This window comes from Mauremys reevesii, linkage group 3 (assembly GCF_016161935.1).
Source record: "Mauremys reevesii isolate NIE-2019 linkage group 3, ASM1616193v1, whole genome shotgun sequence".
In the NCBI taxonomy this organism is placed as follows: domain Eukaryota; kingdom Metazoa; phylum Chordata; order Testudines; family Geoemydidae; genus Mauremys; species Mauremys reevesii.
In genome coordinates, this window is record NC_052625.1 from 203,316,560 (window position 1) to 203,342,845 (window position 26,286).

The following is a 26,286-nucleotide window of genomic DNA, read 5'->3' on the forward strand; positions in this document are numbered from 1 at the left end:
AAGCAACAGGGTTACACCAATCTGAAGCCTGTGTGAGGTCAGACTCAGAGCCACAGGCTCCAGAAGTGAAATCCATCAGAACTCTTTGAGGTTCGACAAGGCAGGGGTGAAAAGCCACTCTTCTCAGTCTCAGGTCCTTCTAGCGCCCAGAAGCGTCTGGGTCTGCGTTTTGTACACCTGTGCTCCCTGCTACAGCACAAGGATCGAACACGCTCAGATGAAACACCGGAGTCGTGCAGAACACAAGACATTGCGGGTTGTGGAAGTCCTGGCTGGAGCTCTGTGATTAAGGGTGAGTTGAATTTTACATCTTTATATAAAAATGGGAAGTGATCAGTTATCTAGGCGGAGTCTGGCTGGGGCACTTTGGGTTGAAAACACGCCAAAGCCCTGCCATGCAGATCAGGTTTGGCTTACGGCCAACAGAGCCAGTTTGAGGAATCTCCCAGTCTTTTCGATTCAGTCACGTTCTGCACAGCCACTACTGTAGGTAGCCAGGTGGGTTAGGTGCGGTTTTACTTTCTCTCTCACCCACAGAAGACAACTCCCGGGGAGCACAGGCTAGTGGAGACCTCTGGAGACCTGCGTCCTATTCCCGGCACCGCCACTGGATGCAAGTCAAAGTCAGCTCTGTGCCTCAGCTTCCAGATCTGTAAAATGGAGGCGACACGGACCTCCTCTGTGAAGCACTTTAAGATCCACTGAGGAAAAATGCTTTTATTAGATGGCCTCATGTCAGCCTGGGTAGAGGTATCCAGTCATTTAGGACACAGAGCAGCTGGGGCCAGGGAGATGATGGGTTACTCAGAAGTTAACACTAAAGAAAAGATGCAAAGTTGATCACCCGTTGATGCTACTCAGTCAGGGATTATTCTCACCGTGAAGAGGATGGACAAGGGGAGTTCAGAGCCCCTGGCTACTGTGACATGCAGGAGTCCGAGATCAGGAACATTCGCTCATTTCCCCGCGGCCGCACAACCAGAACACAGGACGGGCTGCTGAGCTCTATTGATTTGACCTGAATTTGAGCCTATTACCTTGGACGAAGAGGCTTTGTAGGTTATGACCAATCCCCTGAGGCTCTCAGTGCCCCCATTTTCATATCGGAAAAACGGCTACAGCCCTTTTGTCTTTCAAACTCATGAAACTATCTGTGCGAGAGCTAGGGGTTATTTTTATAGCAGCCGAGGGATAGAGTGAAGAAGAGGATCTATACGTTGCACTGTAATGGACCAGGGATCTTGTCTCACCCGTGGTCTACACTAGCTACTCAAGGAGGAAGGTGCAAGAAACCTTACGCAGGGATAATTCTGAAATACCCTCTGCCCTGAGGGAGGGTCTTGAGTACCTGCTACCCTGCCCTCTGGTAGCTGGTTTATGTGCTGGGGCAGGAGGGGTTTAATAACAATAGTCTCATGAGCCACAGGCCCACGCCCATTTTTTGAATCCTGAGAAGCTCTTGGCCTCAGCATCATGTGACCATGAGTTCCACAGGCTCAGCCTGTAAAGGAAATGCTTTCCCAACTCAGCTGGGATTTTTTTCCCCAAAAAGGATGGGGAGGGGGATTCGGCAGCTAACGGAACCTTTGATGAAAACTCGAACGGAGACGCTTGGAATTTGTGACCCAAAACACAATCCACATGAGACCACTGCTGTGTCCTGCCACCACCGAGGTTTATTAAAAAGAAGGGGAAAAAAAGCCACAATCTGTTACGGAGGCAAACAGTAGAAAATAAAAACCCACCAGTAACAGCTTCCCGTGAGAAACCCCAAGCAAGAAGCCAGGGGCCGGAGGGGGTTAGTCCATTGGAGCACAGCCTGATGGCAGACACTGTCGAAAGGCTCTTGGAAGATGGGAAACGGGCAAGGCAGGAGCGGGAGCCTTTACTGGTTGTGTTGAGCAGCCTAGAGTGGAAGCTCCTTCCTGATCAGGACGCGCAGAGGGCAGATCCTGAGGGACCCGGGCGGCGTATCAGCCTTTGGGTTGCCCACGTAGAAGTAGGGGAAAACCTCGCCACTGAACTGCTCATGGAAGGTGTAGATGTGGCTGTTCTGGTCGGCGTCGTAGAAGGAGAGCTCGCCCTCGTCGCAGTCCAGTTCCACCCGGATCCGCTTGAGGTCCCGGAGCGCCGTCTCCGACCTGGCCGAGTTGGAGGCCCGGCACACCTCGCTGTCCGCGCCCTGCAGGCGGTAGATGTACCAGAAGCCCGAGCGGGCGTCGTGGTGGAAGTTCCACCGGCGGCTGCCGCGCTCCTTGGCCACGCCCACGCGCCAGTTCGTGAGCCCGCCCAGGTCCACCTCCCACGCGTGGGAGCCCTTGGAGAAGCCCCGGGAGCCCAGGATGCAGGGGGCCGAGGAGAAGCGCTCCGGGTTGTCCACCAGTAGCTTGTAGCTGCCGTTGGTGATGCTGGTGAGGTTGCTGGAGACGGAGAGCCAGCCCGCCGCAGAGTTGGGGTCAAAGCTGAAGGGAACTGAGAAAGGAGATTTGTCAGGTGCCAAGAGTGGCCTTCGGAGCTGGCATCGTGCTGGTGCGAGGCACAGCCCAGGGCAAACACCCCAGCTGCCAGCCTCCACCACCCAAGCCCCAGTCCAGACTCATAACCCCCACCAACACACCTTCAAGTCCCTCCTCAGAACAACCCCTACTGGAGCGTCCACAGGGAACACCAGGTGTCACGTGGTTTGCGCTGCTCCCAACTGGCTGGGCACCACGCACCTCCTATTGTCTGCACGACTCCGGCTCTCCAGCCCGTCTTTAAGATTGTCAGGCCTTTGGGGCGGGAGCTCTCCTTGGCTGAGCGTTTGTACAGCCCCTAGCACGGCACCGCTGTGGACGGCCAGGCATTATGGCAATGGAAGTATTTGCCATGCCTAGGCCCTGCAAGGAATGGTCCCACCTAAGTATGTCCAATCTCCCTAGCACCTCAGAGCATTACTACAGGGTACCCTGTCCCGTTTCCCAGCCGAGCCAGACAGCTGGAAGGGACACAACCCAGTCATGCGGGGAGTCTGTAGCAGAGCTGAGAATGTGACCCTGATCCCCAAGTCCCAGAGCAGCGCCTAAGCCAGAGGCCATCTTCACGCCCTCCCTCCTTTCCGGCTCTAAACCCATGCCAGTGATAAGATTTCCGGGGCCTGTCCAAATGAGACCCCCCCCACCCCACCCCCGAGCTCTGTGTTTTTTTCCTATTAAGTGTTTCAAAGGGCAACACAGTCTCCGCCTTAATTCTATTTTACCCGTTTGGGGCATGGGAATGGCCGTCATTTATTTTAGAAACTGGCCAAGCGTTGGGCCCTCCCCCCTGCAGCGGCAGTGACGTCCACGCACCATCGGCGCTGCTGGAGAGTTACCCGCTATGCCAATGGCACCCGTGGCTGGTATGATCAGACCCTGGGAGGTCCCGTTCGAGTCCCGCCGAGTGAACTTGGAGCTGCACCGAACTCAATGTTTCTGAGGCCGGGATCGTCACCCTCCACGTCCCGGACAGCGTGGGCCACGTGGTGTCGGCACTGGACAAGCCTTGAGCAGGGGCCTCTCCCCAGCTGCAGAGTGCTCCCTCCCCCCGTGTGACTCCTGGAGTCAGCGGGTTACACCCAGGATGAATCTGGCCCGTAGGGATTTTGACATGCTCTTATCACCCCCCACCACCACCACCCCCGCTGTGACTGGACTCCAGCCGGCTCTGGCTGTTCACCCCCTTGCCCAGACAATCTGATCCTACTGGGCTAACAGGAGCTGTCTCCCCTCTCTCTGCCCTGCACCGCCCGATGCCACCAGCTGGTTGCAGGGCGTGGATCGGCCAGACGGCCCCCTCCTGCACCCAGCGCTATCCTGTGTGCGGTCGGGGAGGGGAGATCTGAGCCCAGATTCACCATGACTGGCAGGCTCCTCCCCTGCTTATCATGACAGGCGCACGGGTGCAGCGTGCAGAACCGGCCACGTATGGTTAACCCCTTATGTGCCAAAGCAAGAACGGACCTGAGCCTGAAGTTGTGGGCAAGGTCCCCCCACCCCAGCGCGCTCCTTGGGCATCCCCAGCTCAGCCCCTGCCGCTGCAGGCCTCAACCCGCTGATGAGCTCTGTCAATACATCTCGGTCCTGAGCAGCAGCACCCCCTGGTGGAAACCCCTGATATAACCCTGTGGTTATCCCATTTCCTCTGCAGCTGCAGCACCCCCGGCTAGCCTAGAGTGTCCCTAGCCTGTCCCTCCATCTCTGCCATTGCACCTGTCAAACCCACAGCATCCCCACCTCCTATGCCGGTTCTGAGCCCCACACATCCCCCCCCCCCCCCAATATACTCAGGAAAAGGCAGAGCTAAGCTGCTGTGCACAGAGAAGAAAGCCTCTCTGGGACGGACTGATGGGTGCACTGGGTAAGAGGTCCAGGACCTCCATGGGAGCATTCTCTGAAGTGCTTCCAGATCCACGCGCAGGGCCAGTCAGACAGGCAGAAGTGCAGGGCCTCATGGGCGGATGAGACGATGGTGTTTGGAAGAGGGATTCGGGTTTATTAAGCACAGGGGGACCTTTGGGGACAGAAGGAGCTGATACAGGAGGGATGGGCTTTGCCTAAGTCAAAATGGACCCAGATTTCTGGCACATAAAATTTAAAAAAAAAGTCAGGGGAGTTTTTAAACTTAGGGCTGGGGGAAGCCAACAGACGCCACTCTTAGGGGAGGATTATTAAAGGCGATTCTTCTCCTCTTGAGTAGGATATAAAGTGAGAAGATGACAATACTGGTAGGAACGGAAGAGAAACAGTCCCATTCAATTACATCACATAAAGGCCGACAACTAAATATTGACAAATGTTATAAGTGCTTGTATACAAATACAAGAAGTCTAAATCCTAAGATGGGTGAACTTGAGGGCCTAGTATTAAAGGAGGATATTGATATAAGCAGCATCGCAGAAACTTGAATGGAATAACATTATTCCATTCAACATGGGGATACTAGGGTACAATATAGAGCAGGAGTCTCAAAGTCCCAGCCGCCTTCAATCCGAAATCCTCCCCACTGCAGCCTGTGGAGGAGAGACGCAGGCAGCCATGCTGCTGGCAATGTCTGCTGCAGGCGATGCCCCCCGCAGCTCCCATTGGCTGGGGGGGAGGGACAGAGACACCATCACTAGTATCTGACATAGGAATGACAGAGGAGGTCACGCTGATGCGGGAGTGGCACTGTAGGTGAAAGAATCTACCATGTGAAAGAAACGGTACCATAGACTCTACAGACAGAAATTCCATGTCTGAATAATAAAGAGTCTAGCAGTAGGAATATACGACTGACCCAGACGCAGGATGGGGCAGTGATTGTGAAATAGTCAGGGAGATTAGAGAGGCTACAAAAAAAAAAAAAAAAAAAACCAGAAAACCCAATAATGGGGGATTTCAACTATCCCCATATTGACTGGGTACATGTCACCTCAGGACAGGATGCAGAGATGCCGTCCTTGAGAGTGTGTAGAAATTGTTTCTGGCAGCGGTTAGTCCTGGAAATCGCAAGGGGAGAGGCAACTCTTGATTTAGTCCTAAGTGGCACACAGGGTCTGGTGCAAGACAGAAACAGCTGAACCATGAAGTGATAGCAACCATAATGTAATTACATTTAAACAGCCTTGTAGGGTTGAAGAGACCACAGAAGCATTTAACTCCCAAAAGGGGAACTAGACAACATGAGGAAGCTAGTTAGAAATTAAAAGGCACAGCCACAAGAGTGAAATGCCTGCAAGCCGCATGGAAACTTCAAAACCACCAAACTGCACCACACAAAACTAATAAGAGGACCAAAAAAATAAAAATGCCACCATGGCTAAACAACAGAGTAGAAAAGGAGGTTAGAAGGAAAAAGGGATCCTTTAACAATTGGAAGTCAAATCCTGTGATAACAAAGAGAGGGGAGGGGACTCCCTTTTACGGACACCCAGCCAGTTAGCTATAAAGTCCCTCTTGGTGGCTGCTTGCTTTATCTGTAAAGGGCTAAAAAATCCTGCAGGTAAAAGGAAGGGAGTGGGCACCTGACCGAAAAAGCCAATGGGAAGGCTAGAACTTTTTCAAATGGGAAAAAAGCTTTTATTGTGTGTCTCTGTTGTTCTCTCTGGGCTGGAGAGACGGGAGCAGCTGGAAAGCTGGGTGAAGTTTGGACCAGGTATGAAAATTCATCGCCCATACCTAGAAGGATTCATTGAGACCAGGAATGTTTAGATAGACGGGATTCGATTTATTTTATTTACTGTGAGGCTTGCGGACTCCTCTGTGCTAACTCCAGATGCTTTTGTTTTGCTTTACGCTGAACCCCCAAGAAAGCTAGTTTGGATGCTTCATTTTTGGAATTGCTCTTTTTAAATCTAGCAAAAGCCGAAGTTCCAGATGTATTTTCTTTTTGTTTTAATAAAATTTACCTTTAAGAACAGGATTGGATTTTTGCTGTATTTAAATTTTTAGAATCCTTGGGGGCTCCCACCTTCTGCACTTGAAGTGCCCGAGTGGGGAATCAGCCTTGACAAATCCCAACTGAGGAAAACAGAAAGGAGCATAAACTCTGGCAAGTCAAGTGTAAAAGTATAATTAGATAGGCCAAAAAAAGAATGTGTCTTTTGCTAGTTCTTGTCAAACTAAACAGCAAAAAAGTTAAGTACATCAGCAGCAGGAAGCTTGCCAAACAAGCAGTGGGGCCACTGGATGACTGAAATGCTAAAGGAGCACTCAAGGAAGACAAGACCAGTGCGGAGAAGCTAAACAAATTATTTGCATCGGTCTTCGCTGCAGAGGACATGAGGGACATTCCCGCACCTGAGCCCTTCTTTTTAGGTGACAGATCTGAGGAACTGTCCCAGACGGAGGTGTCAATAGGGGAGGTTTTGGAACAAATCAATACATTACACAGTTATAAGTCACCAGGACCAGATCTGAATGAACTCAGATATGAAATTGCAGAACTACTATCTGTGGTATTTAATCTATCGCTTAAATCAGTCGGTGTCAGGTAACTGGAGGGTAGCTAATGTAATGCCAGTTTTAAAAAAAAAAAAAGTTTCCAGAAGTGATCCTGGCAATTACAAGCCAGTGAGCCTAACTTCAGTACCAGGCAAATTGGCTGAAACTAAAGTAAAGAATAGAGGAGGTCATGCTGACACATAGATGAACACGATTTGTGATGAAAGAGTCAACACTGCTTTTGTAAAGGGAAATCATCCTCAATCTATTAGAATTCTTTGTGAGTGCCAATAAACATGTGAACAAGGGTGATCCAGTGGATATAGTGTACTTGGACTTTCAGAAAGCCTTTGACAAGGTCCCTCACCAAAGGCTCTTTGCAAACTAAGCAGGCATGGGGTAAGAAGGAAGGTTCTCTCATGGATCAGTAACTGGTTAAAAGATAACACGTAGGAATGAAAGGTCAGTTTTGACAGTGGAGAGAGGTAAATAGCATGTTCCCCCTAGGATCTGTACTGGGGCCAGTGCTGTTCAACATATTCATAAATGATCTGGAACAAGGGGTAAACAGGTGGCAAAGTTTGCAGATGATACAAAATTACTCAGGACAGAGTTAAGTCCAAAGCTGATTGAGAAGAGTTACAAAGGGATCTCACTAAACTGAGTGACTGGGCAACAAAATAGCAGATGAAATGCAATGTTGATAAATGCAAAATAATGCACATTGGAAAAAATAATACACAGAAACTGATGGAATGTAAATTAGCTGTTACCATTCAAGAAAGACCTTCAAGTCATCCTGGACAGTTCTCTGAAAACATCCACTCAATGTGCAGCAACAGTCAAAAAAGTTACCAGAATGTTAGGAATCATTAGGAAAGGGATAGATAAGACTCATAATATCATGCTGCCACTATATAAATGCACAGTACGCCCACACCTTGAATACTGCGTGCTGATCTGGTCGCCCCATCTCAAAAAAAAGATATATTAGAATTGGAAAAAGTACAGAGAAGGGCAACAAATAAGGAGATTGAAGAGACTGGGACTATTCAGCTTAGAAAAAGAGACGAGTAAGGAGGGATATGAGAGAGGTCTGTAAAATCATGACTGATGGAGAAAGTAAGTGTTATTTACTCTCTCTCAACACAGAAGAACCAGGGGTCATCCAATGAAATTAATAGGCAGCAGGTTTAAAAGAAACAGAGAAAGTATTTCTTCACACAACGCACAGTTAACCTGTGGAACTGGTTGCCAGGGGATGTTGTGAAGGCCAAAAGTATAACTGGGTTCAAAAGAAGAACTAGAGGATTGGTCCGTCAGTGGCTATTAGCCAAGATGGTCAGGGGCACAACGCCATGCCCTGGGTGTCCCTAAGCCTCTGACTGCCAGAAGCTGGAACTGGCCAAAGTGGGATGGATCACTACAAAGAAAACCTTGTTCTGTTCATTCCCTCTGAAGCACCTGGCACTGGCCACCGTCAGAAGACAGGACACTGGGCTAGATGGACCATTGGTCTGATCCAGTGTGGTCATTCTTGTGTGTCCCACTGCCCTCTAGTGGATAAAATGAGGATCTGCATGTGTGTAAGTCTCGAGATGGGACTTACTCTCTAGCTCAAACATAAGAGCGGAGAGTCGAGCTCTCTTCTCCACCAGTTTACAGTTCAGTTCAGCAGCCTCTGGAGTCTGTTTATGCAGCACCTATGGCTGCTACCTGTAACCCGCTGTTCAAGGCGTGTTATTCTCTGCAGACCGGGGACAGAGGAGGACTCCGTTATAGCTCCCAGCCAGCGGGTTTGGTCAGGCTCTTAGCTCTGCGTCCGAAGACACAAACCAGCCTGAGTTCCATGTGCCAGCGTAACAACCCCACATCCAGGGCATCAGCGGGGTTTGAACCCACAGCCTTCAATGCCACAGGCTCCTAGCACCTGAGCGAAACGAGTAAGCGCATTAGCAGCAGTAGGCTGTTAGCCTCCAGGTGGACCAGCCCCAGTAGCTTTGAAGGCACGCAAAGCTCCACGGTGCTCCCAGCCTGGAAGTCTGAGCAGCCCTGTGGCTCTAAGTCAGTGGTCTCCAAAGTGGGGTGCGCGCATCCCAGGGGATCCTTTGGGGTGCGCGGCAGCAGGAGCGCCGGCGGAGCAGCGCCGCTTTTATTTTTCCCCTTCAGCAGTTCGACAGTTCGGAGCAGGGGGTGTGTGCTCAAAAATTTTTTACTGATGGGGTGCGTGATCAAAAAAGTCTGGCCCTGCTCTAAGTTACCTGGTGCATTGGCCACCACTCGCCCACCCGACTCACTGCCCCGTGTCCGTACTGCCTTACCCACTGTAATGATGTCCAGCATCTTCTTCCACACGTCATACTGCAGGGACCCCAGGAACTTGGGGACATCAACCAGCATTCCCGGCGGGATGGCTTCCGGCTCCTCTGCCGTGCAGGCAATTCTGGGGAGATGCAGGAGAAGGTTACACAGAACCGGTCGGGAGAGGCCATGTTCCAGGGGGTTACTGCAAAGGATCGCTTAAGTCGGGGAGGAGGTTCTGCTCTGCCTGCAGGTGACAGCCACAGTCCAACATCCCACCGCTGAGGCCAGGCCAGGGATGGAGATCTCCAAGGCACTGCTGAGTCAGGACAGTCCTCCGTTCTCAGGGTCAGCCCAGCATGAGACTAGGGGGCACTGTGCTGAGGGAGGGGAGCGTCTTTCCAACAGGGCTTTGAAACCAAATCCTCAAGGATTCCACAGCACTTTCCCTGGTTAGATTCCAGCTTGGGTGGTTACAGCCTGTCTACAACCATCCTTCGTTAATTTGGAGACGGGGCCCTTCATTTCCAGGCCTGAACAGCTGCCTAGGGTCATTCCCAGGAGGCGGGGGGAGCGGAGCTGCAATTCCTGCCTTGGGTACTGGAGATTAGTCCTGGACCAGACCTTCAGGGCCCAACGTGGAGCTTCGGAGGGTGAGATTAGAATGGTTTCAACCCCGATTTCGCACCTCAGGCTCCTCTTTACCACGTGTGATTTGTAAATTGCTCTGGGACCTGAGGGATCACAAGTTGCATTGTCAGAGCTGCTTGGCACCGGCAGGAATTGCTGGTACTCTGCACCCTCTCTACCAAAGCACCACCTCCACCTATTCGTAGCCGCAGCCATACGTATCCTGCAGCGTTTTCATGTCCCCCCGCAGGAAGGTTTCGAGGTGGGGTCTGTGTTATGGACAAAGCCATTGCACTCGGGATTGGTAACGCCGCCGGACTTGGCGTAAGAGGGCCACATTTGAGCCAATAAACCCCAGCTGCACATTCAGGATTTCAAACGCTCAGGAACCTACCTGCGCTTGCGGTTCTTGTGTTTCTGAAAGAGAGAGAGACGTCGCACGTTAAACCGGCACAAGGCGCTTTCGTAACGATCAAAGGAACTGACAACGGTGGGCGGGCAGAAATGTGCCCGGGAGACCAGGCTGTTATGCACTGGAGCATCTGACTGCACGATCCGGGGGGCAGGGGGAGAAGCAGGGAGGGGTTGCTATTCTCATGCCCAGGTTTGGGGCAATCCAGAGTGCAACCCACCCCAACCAAGCCGCATGCTTCTGAGCAGGTTTCAGAGAGAATTTACATTGAACATGTGATTGTTTTGCCCACACAGCCTGGAAGAGGCAGGAGACAGGTAAGGTCTCCTTTTCCGGTTGCACCCCATTCCCTTCTAGTTATTCCCTCCCCTCCCAGTCCCTTCTGTAGCACACTAAGGGCTTGTCTACATAGGCACCCACTCTGGGTGCTCTGGGACTGGAGCACCCATGGGGAAAAAATAGTGGATGCTCTGCACCCACTGGCAGCCCAGCTCCCCTCAACCCCCCCACCCGCCCCGAGCACGCTGCATCCCTGCTCCTACGCCTACCTCCCAGCGCTTCCCACCGCCAAACAGCTGTTTGGCGGCACTTAGGACTTTCCAGGAGGGAGGGGAGAGAAGCAGGAACTCAGCACGCTCAGGGGAGGAGGCGGGGCCGGGGCTTGGAGGAAGCGGGTGGAACGGGGGCAGGAAAGGAGCGTGGACTTTGGGGAAGGGATGGAATGGGGGCGGTGCAGGGGCGGGGTCGAGCAGCCAGGAACAATGGAAGCCGGTGCCTACGCTTGGCTACACGTGAACCACTCCAGCAGCGCAGCTGCAGCTTCAGTGTAGACACTCGGGGGTTCGCCCATTGGCGCAGGCGATCCAGCTCCCAGAGAGGCGGTAGCGAGGTCGATGGAATAATTCTTCCATCAGCTCAGCGCTGTCCACACGGGACTCGGGCTGGCCCGCCGCCGTCGCTCGGGCAGGGGATTTTCTCACCCCGTGTGATGAGGCTGGGTCGCTCTCATATTCTAGTGCAGAGCAGCCCTAATGGGTTTGCTTTCAGCCCAAGCGATTACACCCTTCAAATACAGGGACAGATCCTCAGCTGGTGTCAATCAGGGGAGCACCACTGAAGTCCATGGCGCTAGGCCGGTTTACCCCACCCGGGGTGGGGAGGGGAGGGGACTGGCTCCCAGGTTTTAATGCCCCTTAGCTGAGCAGCATGTATCTAGCTCTGGGAACCCTCACGCTTGCTGCAAGCCAAGCCCACCCCCATCCCCCACCCCGGCAGCCCTTGGTCCTTTGTGGCTCTGGGCATCTTGTGTCCAAACCCTCTCGGATGCGCCAGCGTCCCTGGTGGAGCCGTGCTTGGAACGGATGCCGGCTACCCAGAGCCACGTGGAGAGGGACCCACCGCTCCTTACTACGAGAGGCTTCTGCCCAGCAAAGCCATTCTTCACTGCCACCTCACCCCAGCGCTGGGTCTCCCTGCCCCGCCCCCGCCCCGTTAATCGCCGTTTCAGATAATTGTTCCCAGACAGATTGCAGCCTGTGTCCTGCCTTGGTCTCTAGATCCTCCGTTACTTCTCTGGGGGGTAAAGGCTCCCACACAGAGGCCCACAGCGGCTCTGGAATCCTGTGGTTATTTGGTCCCAGGAGAGGCAGGCGGCTGCGTTAGCTGTAGCTGAAGACCAACGACGGCCATGTGTTAACCGCTGCACTGCTGATCATTTGATTCTAGCTCCCCTGGGGTGTGGGCGGAGCTTTGACAGTGGGCGGAGCTAGGATGTAGTTCAACCACTCCCCTGACCCCCAACTGAGTCAGGGGGGCCCAGGTGAGCACTGCAGGCCTAGGGAGCAGGGCGGGAGGGTGGCACTACCTTGAGGAAGGAGACGTCGTCCTCCGTCAGGTCAGCCTGCAGCTGGTTGGCCTCGTGCAGCAGGGCATCGCTGTCCTCTGACAGCTTCGTGATCTTGCCGTCGATCAGGCCCCGCTTGTGCCGGGCCTCCTCGTGGAGCTCCGCCAGGACGGCCTTCTCCTCGCCCCGCAGGAACTCATGCAGCTTCTCGAACTCCTTCCTGATCTGATCCTCCAGCCTGGCCACCTCCACCTGCCCGGCGGGAGGAAGGGCACGGCCATGGCAGCGACCGGAGCTAGCCCTGGCCCTTCCCACCCCCAAGGGGTCCCTGCACCCAACAGCCACCCACAGGGCGAGAGGACCCCACTCCAGGGCAGGAAGGGAAGAATGTTATTTGTATGGCAGTGGCACCTAGCTGGGGGGCCCTGCCCCAAAGAGTTTACAATCTAAAAAGAGACTGCTCAGAGTTTGTCCAATGACTCATTAAAAAGAGTCTGTTGTGTCCAAATATTGGTTGCACAAGAACCATCTGAGGCTGAAGAATCTTTTGATTTTTCAACACAAAAAACTGAAAGCAAAAAATGTGAGAGTTTTGTGTTTCCCAGATGGAAAACATTTTGGGTTTCAGGCATAGGCACTGACTTCCCCGCTGCCTGGTGGGTGCTCAACTCCCACCCCGCCCCTGCCCCACCTCCTCCCACCCTCATTCCACCCCTTCCCTTAAAATCCTTAGAGGTTTTTAAGGTCAGGCTTGACAAAGCCCTGGCTGGGATGATTTAGTTAGGGACTGGTCCTGCTTTGAGCAGGGGGTTGCACTAGATGCCTCCTGAGGTCCCTTCCAACCCGGATATTCTATGATTCCCCAGAGTGCCCACCCCATTCCTGCCCCCATTCCACCCCCTTCCCCGCCTCTTCTCCACCTCCTCCCCTGAGCATGCTGTGTCCCCACTCCTCCCAGAAAGTCCTAAGCATTGCCCCACAGCTGTTAGGCGGCGACGGGGGGAGGGCAGGAAGTGCTGGGAGGAAGGGGGAGGAACGGGGAGACAGTGAGGAGGGGGGAGCTTGGCTGCTGGTGGGTGGGGAGCACCCGCTAATTTTTCCCTGTGGATGCTCCAGCCCTGGAGCACCCATGGAGCCGACGCCTATGGAAAAAATGAAAAGGGAAGGGGAGAGCTGAAAACCCAAACAGGGGGAAGGGAGTTGAAAGCCCAAATCAAAACGTTGCCATTCAAAATGAAAATGTATCTAATTTTTTTCCTGAAGAAAGAAAAAAAAGGGGGGGGGGGCTATTTTGACCAGCTCTGCTAAATAGGGCACAGGGCAGGAGCCCGTTGGGCTGACGGGAAATGAACGCAGAAGTGGGGAAATGGCTTAACTAAGTTCCCCCAGAGTCTGCCTGAACCCAGATCCTGAGCCCCAGGGCATCCCCCAGGGCATCTCTCTGATGACTGCCACATTATCGCTTGGTCCTTTGGACACCAGCAGAACCTCACTGGCCGCCATCACCAGGAAGAGCCAGTGTCCCTTGGGTTTCCCAACAGCGGGCCAGAGCTCTAGAGACCGGCCAGCACTTCCCATCCAGTCCCAGCCTCCTGCACGCAAGGCGGCCTCCCTCCTGTGACCCCGGCCTGCCTCCCCACCACACTCCTGCCGTTATGTGGGATTGCTGGCACGGGATGGGGCCGCGTTCCACCGCAGAGGTGGCTGCATTTCTGCCATGGGAGTGGGATCCGCTAGGTACAGTTTGCAAAGGGCCTTTGGATCCTGCGGGATGAAAGGCTCCATTGAGAGACGTTTTCAAACAAGGCCCAGCCTCAGGCACTGGTCACACAGGGAGAATAGGTGGCCCTGGGCTGTGGCACCAACTCTAACTCGTGACTCACTCCGCCTGGCAGCAGTGAGAAAGCCTCAGCAGCCAATTCCCTGTGGGTGGGGCCCCACAGCCGCCAGCTGCAGGCTTGCGATCAGCTAAGACCCCTTTGCAGTGCCTGTAGGACGATCTCCCCGGCTGTCCAATCCACCAGCCCACTTCAAACTGGCCGTTTACCTGGTTGTGCTTGGAGATTGACTCGTACGACCGCCGGACTGCCCCGAAATCCTTCACCTTGTCCCGCAGGGAGTTCTCCATGTTCCTCCATTTGGCCTGCAAGAAGGAGATGCTCCTTATATAGCATGTTCCTCAATGGCAGGCCTCTGTCAGGGACCACTTTTATTTTTATACATATACACACATATATTATATATATATACACACACATGCATACACATATACGTGTGTAATTTATTTTATATATACACACACACACACACCCATCTACACGCTCTCTCTCGCCCACCCCCCTCACATGAAGTCACATCAGCTCACGAACTGTTCCCTCTATTTTTCCCCCCAAGCACGTGTGGAATGAATTTTGTCATGTGCATCAATATGGAGCTGATTTGTGACATGAGGTAGGAGTGAGGCCGAGGGGTTCGGAGTGTGGGACGAGGCTCAGGGCTGGGGCAGAAGGTTGAAGTGCGGAGTGGGGGAGGACTCTGGCTGGGGGTGCAGGCTCTGGGGTAGAGCCAAGGATGAGGGGCTCAGGGCTACAACAGGGAGACAGGACTCCCCCCAGCTCTCTCCCTGCGCAGCAGCACCTGGGCTGGGGCAGAGAGGCACCTCTCTCCCAGCCGCGGCAGGGCCAGGCCGGGGCTGGGTTGGTGCCGGCAGGGAGAGGCGTCTCTCCCCACCCCAGCTCTGAGCGCCTGCGTGGTGCTTAAGAGGCTGCTGCGCGGCCGCGTGGCTTAGAGGGAACTTAGCTCGTTAACAATAACAAGTTGCATTTCGCTCGCCCTTCCCCTCTGGGGACCTCCCAGCACCTTACAAACAGCAGTCTAGCCTCACGACTCTCAGGGATCTAAACGCTCCTGCTTCAGCGTGTAAGACAACCCCTAAGACACTGCCCCTGGGGGGAGGGGAGCCAGTGAACGCCTCTTGCAGGGTTTTTCCACCCCTTCCTCTGACGCATCTGGTCCTGGCCACTGTCCGAGACAGGACCCTTGGCTAGAGGAGTCCTGGGCCTAATCCTGCCTGGAAATCCCCATGTTCCCAATGCTGATTCTCCCTGTTTTGCAGACAGGAAGCGTCCAACGAGAGGGTGAGTGACTCACGCCCGCTCACAGCACAGCTGGGACGAGAGCACAGGAGGCCTGACTGCCAGGGCTGTGTCTCAACCACTAGGCCATGCTACCTGCCCCCCCACCCCTCCACACACACAGAGTCGGGGTTATAAACAGATTTCAGAGCCTGCCCCAACCGCTGCTGCCGTATTTGAATTAAGGCGCGGCCCCCTCTCAAGTGGCTCACTCAACCAGTGACGACAGCAGCTCCAATTTCCCTTTTCCGGCTGTAAGAGCAAAACCACTGTCTGGAGATCGGCCCTGCTGCCCTGTTCCCTGGCTCGTGACTGGGGAGAGGCTCGGAGCATCACTGCTCTGCCACAGTGTTTCATCCTTCCCCCATGCCGGTGCTAAGCACACTTCACTCCCCCGGCTCCAGGCGTGGGGCCATGGCAGGATCATTGCTGAGACGGGGCCATTCACCGTCCAAGGACACACAAACCGTCTCCAGGCTGGGGATAGTGCGGGCCGGACCCCATGCTGTCCCGGTCCAGAGCTCTCCCCAGCTCCTGCCATACTGCTGTCCCGGGTCTCCTGCCTGGGGACTGAGCAGGCAAGCCGCACGGCACACCAGCTTTTCAATGCATCCCAGCAACGGGGCGGTGCAGAGAGGAGAGGGGCTGGCAGAGCAGTGAAGCAGCACCCTTACAGACAGGGTACCTTGGAAACAGAGCAAGAGCAGAGAGACCTGGTGCCTTTCACTCAGGCCTGCCCCCCCAAACACACAGTCACGCTACAGCCAGCTGCCTGCTTACAGCTGCCCCTACTTCCTGCTAGTTATTAATCCCAGTCCCAGGAGCCTCAGGCAGTTACCATGAAAGGCAGGGCTGCACATGCATGATATTCTGCAAGGGGGGGAAAGCTCTGTGCACGCCCATCTGAGGCCCTCCCTTCCCGCAGCAAGATACACCTCCCTCTGGGCAATCCGAGGTGCAGTCCACTCTTTGTGGAAGTGCCACTGGGTGCATCCCCATATCCCAGCTGTACACATCCCTGTATCCCACGTACAACCGGACCCATACCACGCGTGCGCCCCCAGGCCATAAGGTGCCCACCGAGGGCAAATCCCTCATGCACGCAGTGCAGGGTCACCATGCACCCCAGATGTCCATGCTGCCGTGCACACACCCTCCCCGTCACCACACTCCCACCCTCGCACGTGCATCTCTTGCACGTCTGTGCCTGCGTGTTGCACGGGGTGCATTCCGCCCCCGGCCACTCACCCTGTAGTCCTTGGCCGTCTCCGCCACCGGCCGCACCTTGTGGCCCTGGTGCTGCTTGGCGCTCTGGCAAAGGGCGCACACCAGCTCCTTGTCGTCCTGGCAGAAGAGCTTGGCCTCCTCGCGGTGCAGGGCGCACAGGGCGGGCCCGGCCGGGACACCCCTCCGGCTCTCCTCCCGCAGGAGCATCTCCACCAGGTTGTTGAGCGTGTGATTGACCCGCAGCTCGCCCAGGGGGGCCAGCTCCTTGCACACGGGACACGCGTGGCGGGGCTGGTGCTCCCACGAGCGGCTCACGCAGGCCCGGCAGAAGTTGTGGCCGCAGCCCAGGGTCACAGCCTCGCGGAAGGGGTCGTAGCAGATGGGGCAGAGCAGCTCCTCTTTGAAGGTGGCGCCGGGGCGGGAGGAGGCGGCGGCAGAAGCGGCGTCGGTCTCCATGGCCCTGCGGCGGGGGGAAAGGGAGTCAAACCGGCGCAGAGAGAAACACCCTGATTGGGAAAACCACCGCGGCTGCTGCGATCCCGGCCTCTGACTCACGGCGGGGGGAAGCTAAGCCGAGCCCGGCCCGGCCCGGCCGGCGCTGAGTGGCGCGGCGTCAGGCCAGTGGGAGCCGCCGCAGCGGTGGGCGCGGCCGGGAAGGGGCCGCTGCTCCGGGGAGATCGGACTGTCTCTGCCCCGCTGCTGCCCGGGGAGGGGGGATCGGACTGCCCCTGCCCCGCTGCTGCCCGGGGCTCGCTCCCTCCTGCCAGCTGGGGGTCCGGGAAGATCCGCCCCCGCGTAGCGCCCGCCCCGGCTGCAGAGCGGCCAGCGCCCCTTGCCGGGCTGGGTTTTACCTGGGCTCGGCGCGGGCGGCGGGGCCCCAGGCCGGGAGGCACCGTTTGCAGCAGACCCGGGCTCGGCGCTGCCTGCGCGGGGTTCGGGTGGAGTCTCCGGGCATCGCTGGGGCGATCGGACCCCGGGAGAGAGGAGCCGCCGGAGCCGGGTCTTTCCTTTTATGTCCCTGGGCTGGAGCCAGGCTCCACCCCCGGCCGGCCCCTCCGGGCAGGGGCGGCTCTAGGCACCAGCTTAGGGCGGCATAAGGCTCCGCTCGGGGGAGAGGGGCGGCCCCTGACCGATAGCGCGGACGGGCCGCTCCTCCGCCGCTTGTTCGCGCCCGGGTCCTGCACAGCGCGGCAGCCGCCGGGCTCCGGGGCGGGGCTGAGCTCCGGGCCGAGCGGCGCCTCCCCTGACCACGCGGCTCCGAGCGGGGCAGGGCCGCTCCTCCAGGCGCGCGGGGAGCAGGGGGTGAGCGGCCGGGGCCGGGGGGTGGCTAAGGGGCAGGGAGTCCCGGGGACACTCATGGGGCAGGGAGGGGGCACAGGCTCTGGGGGCGGTCAGGGGCCAGGAAGGGGGTCGGATGGGGTCTCGGGGTGGTTGTCAGCCCCCGACCCCATTACCCCCAGGCCCAGCCCTGACCCCCAGCTCCAAGCCCAGCCCCTCTGAGCCAGACACCCCCCTGACCCCATTCCCCCCACAGCCCTGACCCCCAGCTCTGAGCCCAGCCCCTCTGAGCTGGACACCCCCCTGACCCCATCCCCCTCACAGCCCTGACCCCCAGCTCTGAGCCCAGCCCCTCTGAGCCGGACACCCCCGACCCCATCCCCTCACAGCCCTGACCCCAGCTCCGAGCCCAGCCCCTCTGAGCTGGGCACCCCTGACCCCATTCCCACAGCCCTGACCCCAGCTCTGAGCTCAGCCCCTCTGAGCCGGACACCCCTGACCTCATTCCCCACAGCCCTGACCCCAGCTCTGAGCCCAGCCCCTCTGAGCCGGACACCCCGGCCCCATCCCCTCACAGCCCTGACCCCAGCTCTGAGCCCAGCCCCTCTGAGCCGGACACCCCTGACCCCATTCCCCACAGCCCTGACCCCAGCTCTGAGCCCAGCCCTCTGAGCTGGACACCCCGGCCCCATCCCCTCACAGCCCTGACCCCTAGCTCTGAGCCCAGCCCCTCTGAGCTGGACACCCCATGACCCCATTACCCCCACAGTCCTGACCCCCAGCTCCGAGCCCAGCCCCTCTGAGCTGGACACCCCTGACCCATTCCCCACAGCCCTGACCCCCAGCTCCGAGCCCAGCTGCTCTGAGGTGGGCACCCCCCGACTCCATCTCCCTCACCCCAGACCCCCAGCTCTGAGCCCAGCCCCATTGAGCCGGGCACCCCCTGACCTCATCCCCCACAGCCCTGACCCTCATCTCCAAGCCCAGCTTCAGTTCATTTGCAAATTTGACACCATCAGTTTAGGATTAAACAAAGACTGTGAATGGCTTGCCAACTACAGAACCAGTTTCTCCTCCCTTGGTTTTCACACCTCAGCTGCTGGAACAGGGCCCCATCCTCCCTGATTGATCTAACCTCGTTATCTCTAGCTTGCTTCTTGCTTGCTTATATATACACACCTGCCCATGGAAATTTCCACTGCTTGCATCCGAAGAAGTGGGTATTCACCCACGAAAGCTCATGCTGCAAAACGTCTGTTAGTCTATAAGGTGTCCCAGGACTTTTTGCTGCTTTTACAGAACCAGACTAAGACGGCTACCTCTCTGATACCTACCCAGTGTGTGTGAGGAGCCGGGGAGGGAGGGAAACGGGGTCCCCTGGAGCCGAGCCCGGGCTGCGATGGTGGCGAGGGGCTCCTGGAGTGTGTGAGGAGGTGAGCGGCCGGCTGGGTTTGTCGGTGCTGAGCAGGTAGCCCCCCAGCCGGAGATCCTCGCCTTCCCTCCTGCCAGGGCTGGGCCAGGGCACCGTGAGGCTGAAGAGCAGCAGGTCCGGGGAGCTCTCCAGGTCCTCGGCCACCAGCATGTCGGGGGTGAGGGCGGTGAGCGCGAACTGATCCACCTTGGCCACCAGCAGTGCTGCGAAGCCCAGGGAGGGGGCCGTGTTCTTTGCGCCACCCCGTAGCCGTGCCGCCACCTGGAAGTCCTCCCGCTCCGTGCTGCCCAGCAGCTCCACCCGCATGGGGACAGAGTCGCAGCTGGGCCAGGGCTCGGCTGCCGTGTGCTGGTAGCGGATCCCACATTTGGGGGGGAGCCCAGTGCTGGGGCAGCAGGGGGTGTGAGTGGGGGGCACTGGTGGGCGGGGGGGGGGCAGCCAAAATTTTTTTTGCTTGGGGCGGCAAAAAACCTAGAGCCGGCCCTGCCTCCGGGGCTGGGGAGCGGCTCCCGCAGCCCACGCCAGGGTGCGGGGTGTGGCCGGGGAGCGGGGCGGGCTGTGGCTCGGAAGGGGGCGGAGGATGAGGCAGAGTCTCGCTTTCTTCCAACCCTGAACAAGGAGATTGCTCGGGAGCGGGAAAGTGGCTTCGCTTTGCAGCAGCTCTGCAGCCGCCCCGGGCTGAGACACACGGCACAGATCCCCAGAGAGACCCCACGGGGCTTGTCGCACTGTGATCCGGGGCGGGGGGGGGGGGGTAGTCTAGTCTTTGTCCCTGGGCCTGTGTCTGTTGCCCTTTGCACTGGCCCTGAGAGGGGGCGGAGTTGGGGTCATTAGTGCAATAAGTTAATGATTGTCCAGCCCTTTGTTACCTACCTAAAATTCACACTACAGGGGCTGGCTGGCTGTGGAGAGGATGTTAGCCCAGGAGTGGGCAAACTTTTTGGCCTGAGGGCCACATCGGGGTATGGAAATCGTATGGCGGGCCATGAAGGCTCATGAAATTGGGGGTGGGGGTGAGGGCGCTGGGGTAGGTTGCGGGGTGCAGGAGGGTGCTCTGTGCTGGGACCGAGGGGTTCAGAGGCTGGGAGGGGGATCAGGGTTGGGGTGTAGGAGGGGGTCAGGGGTGCAGGTTCCGGGCGGCACTTACCTCAAGCAGCTCCTGGAAGCAGCAGCACGTCCCCATTCTGGCCAGGCAGCTCTGCATGCTGCCCCGTCCACAGGCACTGCCTCTGCAGCTCCCATTGGCCCTGGTTCCGGGCCAATGAGAGCTGCTGTGGTTCCCAGCCAATGAGAGCTGCAGGGGTGGCGTGCGGAGCCCCCTGGCTGTCCCTACGCATAGGAGCCGGAGTCGGGACATGCCGGCTGCTTCTGGGAGCTGTGCGGAGCCACAGCACACATGGAATGGGGCAAGCCCTGGACCCCAGTCCTCAGCGGGAACTCGAAGGCCAGATTACAATGTCTGAAGAGCTGGATGTGGCCCACAGGCTGTAGTTTGCCCAGCCCTGTGCTAGCCACATTGCTCCCTAGCAAATTGATTCCTAAACAGGAATTACTCATTGAACTCACCCTGTGATTATTTTCAAAACAGGGATACATTTGTGTACCCTGTAAGCTTCTTACAGAGAATTTGTGAAGAGGAGAACGGGATACATTCACAGCCTAAATTATTCCCCATGAATTATTTGCTTGGCTGTAAAGATAAGTGCTTCCATATCCCCCACATATCGGCAAGTACTGCCGACCCAATACATTCAAACATTGTGAGTCAGGCCTGCAAAATCATGAGATTTTAAAATAATCTGGGGGATTCTTTTTATTTGCCTTATAGTTTTTGAACCTTTAGCGGGTCCATTTTCAAGCAGGAAGGGCTAGACATTTACTATTTTTAAAATGAAAGCGGAGAGTGTCGTGGGCTCACATGACTCCAGGAGCTGGGGCATTAAGAAAAGCCCCAAACATCACAAGACTTGTGATAAAATTGCGAGAGTAGAAAACACTGTGTTGGGCCTGATTCTCCATCGTCTTGCACTGTGTGTTCTCATTTGTGGCTGTGGAAAGTGAGTAAGAAGATTTTACACCAGGGGTGGGCAAACCACGGCCCACGGGCCGGATCCGGCCCCTCAGGGCTTTGGATCCGGCCCGTGGGATCGTCCCCGGTGGTGCTGCAGGCCCCACACCGGTCTCAGAAGCGGCCGGCACCACTTCTCTGCAGCCCCCCAGGGGCGTGGGGGCAGAGGGCTCCATGTGTTGCCCTTGCCGCCAGGCACTGCCTCCCGCGGCTCCCATTGGTTGGGAACGGGGAACCATGGCCAATGGGAGCTTTGGAGGAGGTACCTGGAGGCGCGGCAAGGGCAGCACATGCGGAGCCCTCCACCCCCATTCCCCCAGGGGCCACAGCGCTTTCCGGAACGGCGCAGCATGGGGCCAGGGCAGGCGTGCAGGGAGCCTGCCCTGGCCCCAGTTCGCACCGCTGCCACCCCAGAGCCGCTTTAGGTAAGTGGCACGGGCCGGAGCCCGAACCCCTCCTGCACCCCGCCCCCCAACTCCCTGTCCTAAGCCCTCTGCCTGCACCTCCCACCCCTCCTGCACCCCTACCCCCTGCCCTGAGCCCCCTCTTGCACTCGGCACCCCTCCTGCACGCCAACCCCCTTCCGAGCTCCCTCATATGCCCTGCACCCCTCCTCTGCCCCAATCCCTTGCCCTGAGCCCCTTCCTGCACACCACACCCCCTCCCACATCCCATACTCCCTCTTGCACCCCAACCCCCGCCCCGGCCCTGCATACAATTTCCCCACCCAGATGTGGCTCTCGGCTCAAAAAGTTTGCCCACCCCTGTTTTACACCCATGTGACCCTGGTGTAAATGACAATCCAAAGTGCAAGGTGGTGGAGAATCAGACCCTTGTTTTTACATCTCTTGGCTTCCCAGTGCATCAGGTCTCCTCTGTATTTTTCTAATTCAGACTGTAAACTCTTCAGGGCAGAGACTTACGGATCGTCTACACTGCCGAGTGCATTGCTGGTGCTTAATAAATATAATTAGCTGCTGGTGTTACCTGGAGCCCACCCAGCATGATGCCAGCAGGGTATGTGGTTGCATTTTGTGTGTGAGAGAAGCAGATGTGTGTCTACTAGGAACTGGATTTACTCATTTCACCTCTACCATGGGAGGGTAGCATCTTTCTCTCACTCCCCAGCCAAGCCATGTACTGAGCAGGGAAGTTCTGGATCCTAGGGTCACTCCATTTCCTACGTGATTTGTTTGCGGAGTGCCCAGCACCTGGATGGAACAGCAGTGGCTAGCACGGGGTACAGATGGGCAGAAGACAGTTTGCCTTTTCGCACGCTGTGTGTCGTATGCTGCAGCTTCCGTCAGCAGTGGTTGGGAGTGGCTAACATCTGGCAGCAGCGAGGTGGCCACTGTGCTGGTGTCACTAAGCACTGATCAGTGGGGTATTTTTGCAAATCCACAGCTCTGGTGTCCCATACTCAAATCTATATGCAGGTTGGTGTGACTCTGCATTGGGTTCTCGGTGTTTGTACGTCACTGGCCACAATGGCGCCAGATCCTCGATTCCATGGCAGAGTGAATGAGGCCTTTTACCTCCTCTTGGGGGCCAATGGCCAAGCCTGAGAACCACCAAGGGTACAAACTGATGTTGGGAACCCCAGAGACTTCCAAGAGAGCTGCCCTTCATGGTAGCACCTAGAGACCCAGGCCTGGTCTAGACAGCACAGTTAAATCCACGTAGGACCGTTTATGTCAGTGTCTACACTACAGCCTTGCACCCCGTGATGTAAGTGCCCTACTCCACTGACATCATAACTCCGCCTCCACGAGAGACGTGGGGCTTGTCGGTGTAGCTAAGGCGATGCAGTGTCTGTGTAGACACTGCGGGTCTTACAGCTGCTGTTGGCAGGAGCTGTGAAATGGACAAGAAAGCCGGGCAGCTAGAGTCAGCTGCCCCCTGCTACCCTGGCGAGCTGGGTGGCTGGCCCCTGCTCCCAGCTGGGCAAGAGGCCGGAATGGCTTCCCCCTCCGGGCTCCGGGCTGGGAATGTTGACTGCCTTGTCAGTTTCACAGCTGAGCCATGAAATTGACAAGTCTGCCCAGAGTGTGTGTGTGGAGTGGGGGGGAGCGAGAACTCAGGGCAGCTGGACCCTGCTCTGGGCACTAGGCGGCTTCCCCTGCTCCCAGCGGGTAGCGGATGTGGGGGCAGCCCACCAAGAGCCCAGGAGCCTGTGGGGCAGCCAGTCTGCCAGCGGAGCTGAGGGACCGGGCTCTCAGCTCCCCACACTGCCTCTCTTGGGCTGGTGGAAGCGCTCCTGGGGCGGACACTTACCACCGACCCAAGGAGGGTAGTGTGAACATGCACCTCCACAGGCTGTAAGTGTAGACATACCCGCCAGGCCTGATTGTGCTGGGCACAGTCCAAATGAACTGGAAGAGGGGGCAGGGCTGGCTCCAGACCCCAGCATGCCAAGCGTGTGCTTGGGGCGGCATGCCGTGGGGGGCGCTCTGCCTGTCGCCGGGAGGGCGGCAGGCGGCTCCAGTGGACCTCCCGCAGACGTGCCTGCGGAGAGTCCGCTGGTCCCGCACGGCTTTGGTGGAGCATCCGCAGGCGTGCCTGCGGGAGGTTCACCAGAGCCGCAGGACCAGCGGACCCTCCGCAGGCACGTCTGCGGGAGGTCCACCGGAGCCGCGGGACCAGCGACCGCCAGAGCGCCACCCGCGGCGTGCCGCCCTCCTTGGGGCAGCGCAATTCCTAGAGCCGCCCCTGGGAGGGGGAGGAAATAGCCCAGTTCCCAAAGACCTTACAATCTAAGTAGGCATCACTAACCTCATTGAACAGATGGAGAACTGCAGCCCAGGGAGGCCCAGTTCCACAAAGCTACTTAAGATCCTAATTTCCAGAGTCCCAGGTCCAGGTCCATCCTGGGATGGGGCAAGTGGAGCAATTTGCCCTGGCCCCCGCAGGGGCCCCCATGAGAGTTTTTTGGGGCTCCTGGAGCAGGGTCCTTCACTCACTCTGGGGGCCCCGAAAAACTCTTGTGGGGCCCGGGGCCCCCGGAGCTTCTTCCGCTCTGGGTCTTTGGCGGTAATTCGGCAGCAGGCGGTCCTTCCGCCCCGGGACCCACCACCGAAGAGCTGGGTCTTCGGCAGTAATTTGACAGCGGGGCCCCCGCCGCGGATCTTTGGGGCACTTCGGCGGTGGGTCCTGGAGCGGAAGGACCCCCCTCTGCCGAATTACTGCCAATGTGGGGGCACCCCACTGCCGAGGACCCTAGGACCCCTGAATCTTCTGGGCGGCCCTGCCCAGGTCAGTGACTTAACCACGGGGTTACCCCCATTCCCATTGCTCTGTTCTCTGGCTTGCTTGCCCCCACGCCGCACATGTCCATCGATGCTTGCGTTGAGTGGCTGCTGTCTTGAGAATGCTCACAGACTCATAGACTTTAAGGCCAGAAGGGACCAGTGCGATCATCTAATCTGACCTGCATACTGCAGGCCACAGAGCCACCCACTCCAGTAAGAGACCCCTCACCTCTGGTTGAGTCACTGACATCCTCAAATCCTGATTAAAAGGCTTCAAGTTACAGAGAATCCACCGTTTGCACTAGTTTAAACCTGCAAGTGACTCAGCCCCATGCTGTAGGGGAAGGTGAAAACCCCCCAGGGCCTCTGCTAATCTGACCTGGAGGGAAAATCCTTCCCAACCCCAAATGCAGCGATCAGTTAGACCCTGAGCATGTGAGCAAGACCCACCAACCGGACAGCTGGGAAAGAATTCCCTGCGGTGACTCAGAGCCCTCCCCATCTAGTGTCCCACCACCGGCCGTTGGGGATATTTGCTACCTGGGGATGAGACATGGCCACCCTGCCCCTGTGCTTACATTGCGAACCCTCCAGCCTGGACCTGGGCGACTTGCTCATTTCTTGGTACCGAGCTCCCTCCTCACCATAGCAACCCACAAACAAAAGTACCGCAGCGTTCCACAACCCCGTGGCTTCCGCCAGCCAGGAGACCAGCGCGCGTTGGCTCACGCCCTGCAGCCAGGGGCCTGCTGCTCAGTAGTGACTGGGCCTGACCCTGCCGACCCGTACTCACGGGAGTGATGCTCACTCATGGGAATAGTCCCGCGAGGCCTGCACAGTTATTCTGAGACCGCCTTTAAGTGGGAAGACAACTGAGCGGGTTCTCCTCGTCCTTCCGCCCTCCTGTCCTGTCCGCCAGCTGCAGCCCCTCCCCGGCTGGCACAGGCCAAGCGAAGGATCAGCAACAACTCCCTGGTATTTCCACACGTCGGCCAGGCCCTTCTGCACAGCACGTGGGCTCTCGCTGGATCTCTTCAGGCAGATTCCTCCCGCTGCTCTTCTCTCGCTGCTCCACCCTCGGTTCTCACTTCCTTCCTTTGCTCCATCGCTGGGATCCCTTGTCTTTGCCAGTCATCCCCTCGGCCCTGTCACACGATCCAGCCCTCTCCTGTGAGTCCCTCTACCCGGTTCAAACTGCAAAGAACCCCCAGCCTCCAGTGTTCCTCCCCGTCTCTTAAAGGGGCTGTGACAGGGTGCTGGGAATTGGCAACTGAACCAGAACTCTGATCACTGGTTAACCAATTAGGCACCTGGGGGCTAGTCCGGGCTCCTGTCTTTATCCGTGCGGATGGAGAACCTGAAAGGGGAGTCGGTGTAAAGGTTCGGCAGGCTCAGAGATGGGGGAGATGTTACGGCAGCTGGCTGAGCAACAGAAGGAAATGCAGAAGACCTTGCAGACCTTCCAGTCATCCCACCTCTTGGAGAGACAGGCCTTGCTCACCTGGCAGGCTGAGCAACAAACACGCCCATGGGAATTGATAAGGGATCAAACCCAGGTGCAGCAAGAGCTGCTACACAGCACGGTGAGTCCGCGTGGGGATCGGCAGTTGGCCTCAGGGGCTATGCCGCAGCCTTGGCAAAAGGGGCCCCACAGATGACCCATTTCTGGTCACCTTTGAGAGAGTGGCTGTTGGGGGCAGGATCAGGGCCGGTTCTAGGTTTTTTGCCGCCCAAGCAAAAAACATTTTGGCTGCCCCCCGTCCCAGCCCTGG

The 26,286-nt window shown here is 57.2% G+C and overlaps 1 protein-coding gene across 6 annotated transcripts; it reads right to left on the reverse strand.

Moving 5' to 3' along the window:
• Window positions 1–1,651: 1,651 nt before the first annotated feature.
• TRIM35 (tripartite motif containing 35) lies at window positions 1,652–25,715 on the reverse strand. 6 transcript variants are annotated; one of them, XM_039532458.1, is made up of 7 exons: window positions 25,323–25,715; window positions 16,510–16,948; window positions 14,175–14,270; window positions 12,149–12,379; window positions 10,267–10,289; window positions 9,263–9,384; window positions 1,652–2,472 (listed from the first exon to the last, which is right to left on the reverse strand). In XM_039532458.1, the coding sequence occupies exons 2-7, from the start codon at window positions 16,942–16,944 to the stop codon at window positions 1,907–1,909; spliced, it is 1,473 nt and encodes a 490-aa protein (XP_039388392.1). In that variant the 5' UTR covers window positions 16,945–16,948; window positions 25,323–25,715; the 3' UTR covers window positions 1,652–1,906. The 6 variants fall into 6 exon arrangements, with proteins under 6 accessions (XP_039388392.1, XP_039388391.1, XP_039388390.1 ...); XM_039532457.1 differs by having other exon boundaries at window positions 25,308–25,715; XM_039532456.1 differs by lacking the exon at window positions 25,323–25,715 and adding an exon at window positions 25,093–25,239.
• Between the last annotated feature and the right edge of the window lie 571 nt (window positions 25,716–26,286).

Bases quoted from the DNA above. Each gene is read 5' to 3' on its own strand.
- TRIM35 (XM_039532455.1), bottom strand. From the start codon at position 17,443: ATGCCCGGAGACTCCACCCGAACCCCGCGCAGGCAGCGCCGAGCCCGG. The intron at 14,271-16,509 runs GTGAGTGGCCGG...TCCTTCTTGCAG, and splicing joins AGACGGCCAAGGACTACAGG to GCCAAATGGAGGAACATGGA. The intron at 12,380-14,174 runs GTAAACGGCCAG...CCCGCCGGGCAG, and splicing joins CAATCTCCAAGCACAACCAG to GTGGAGGTGGCCAGGCTGGA.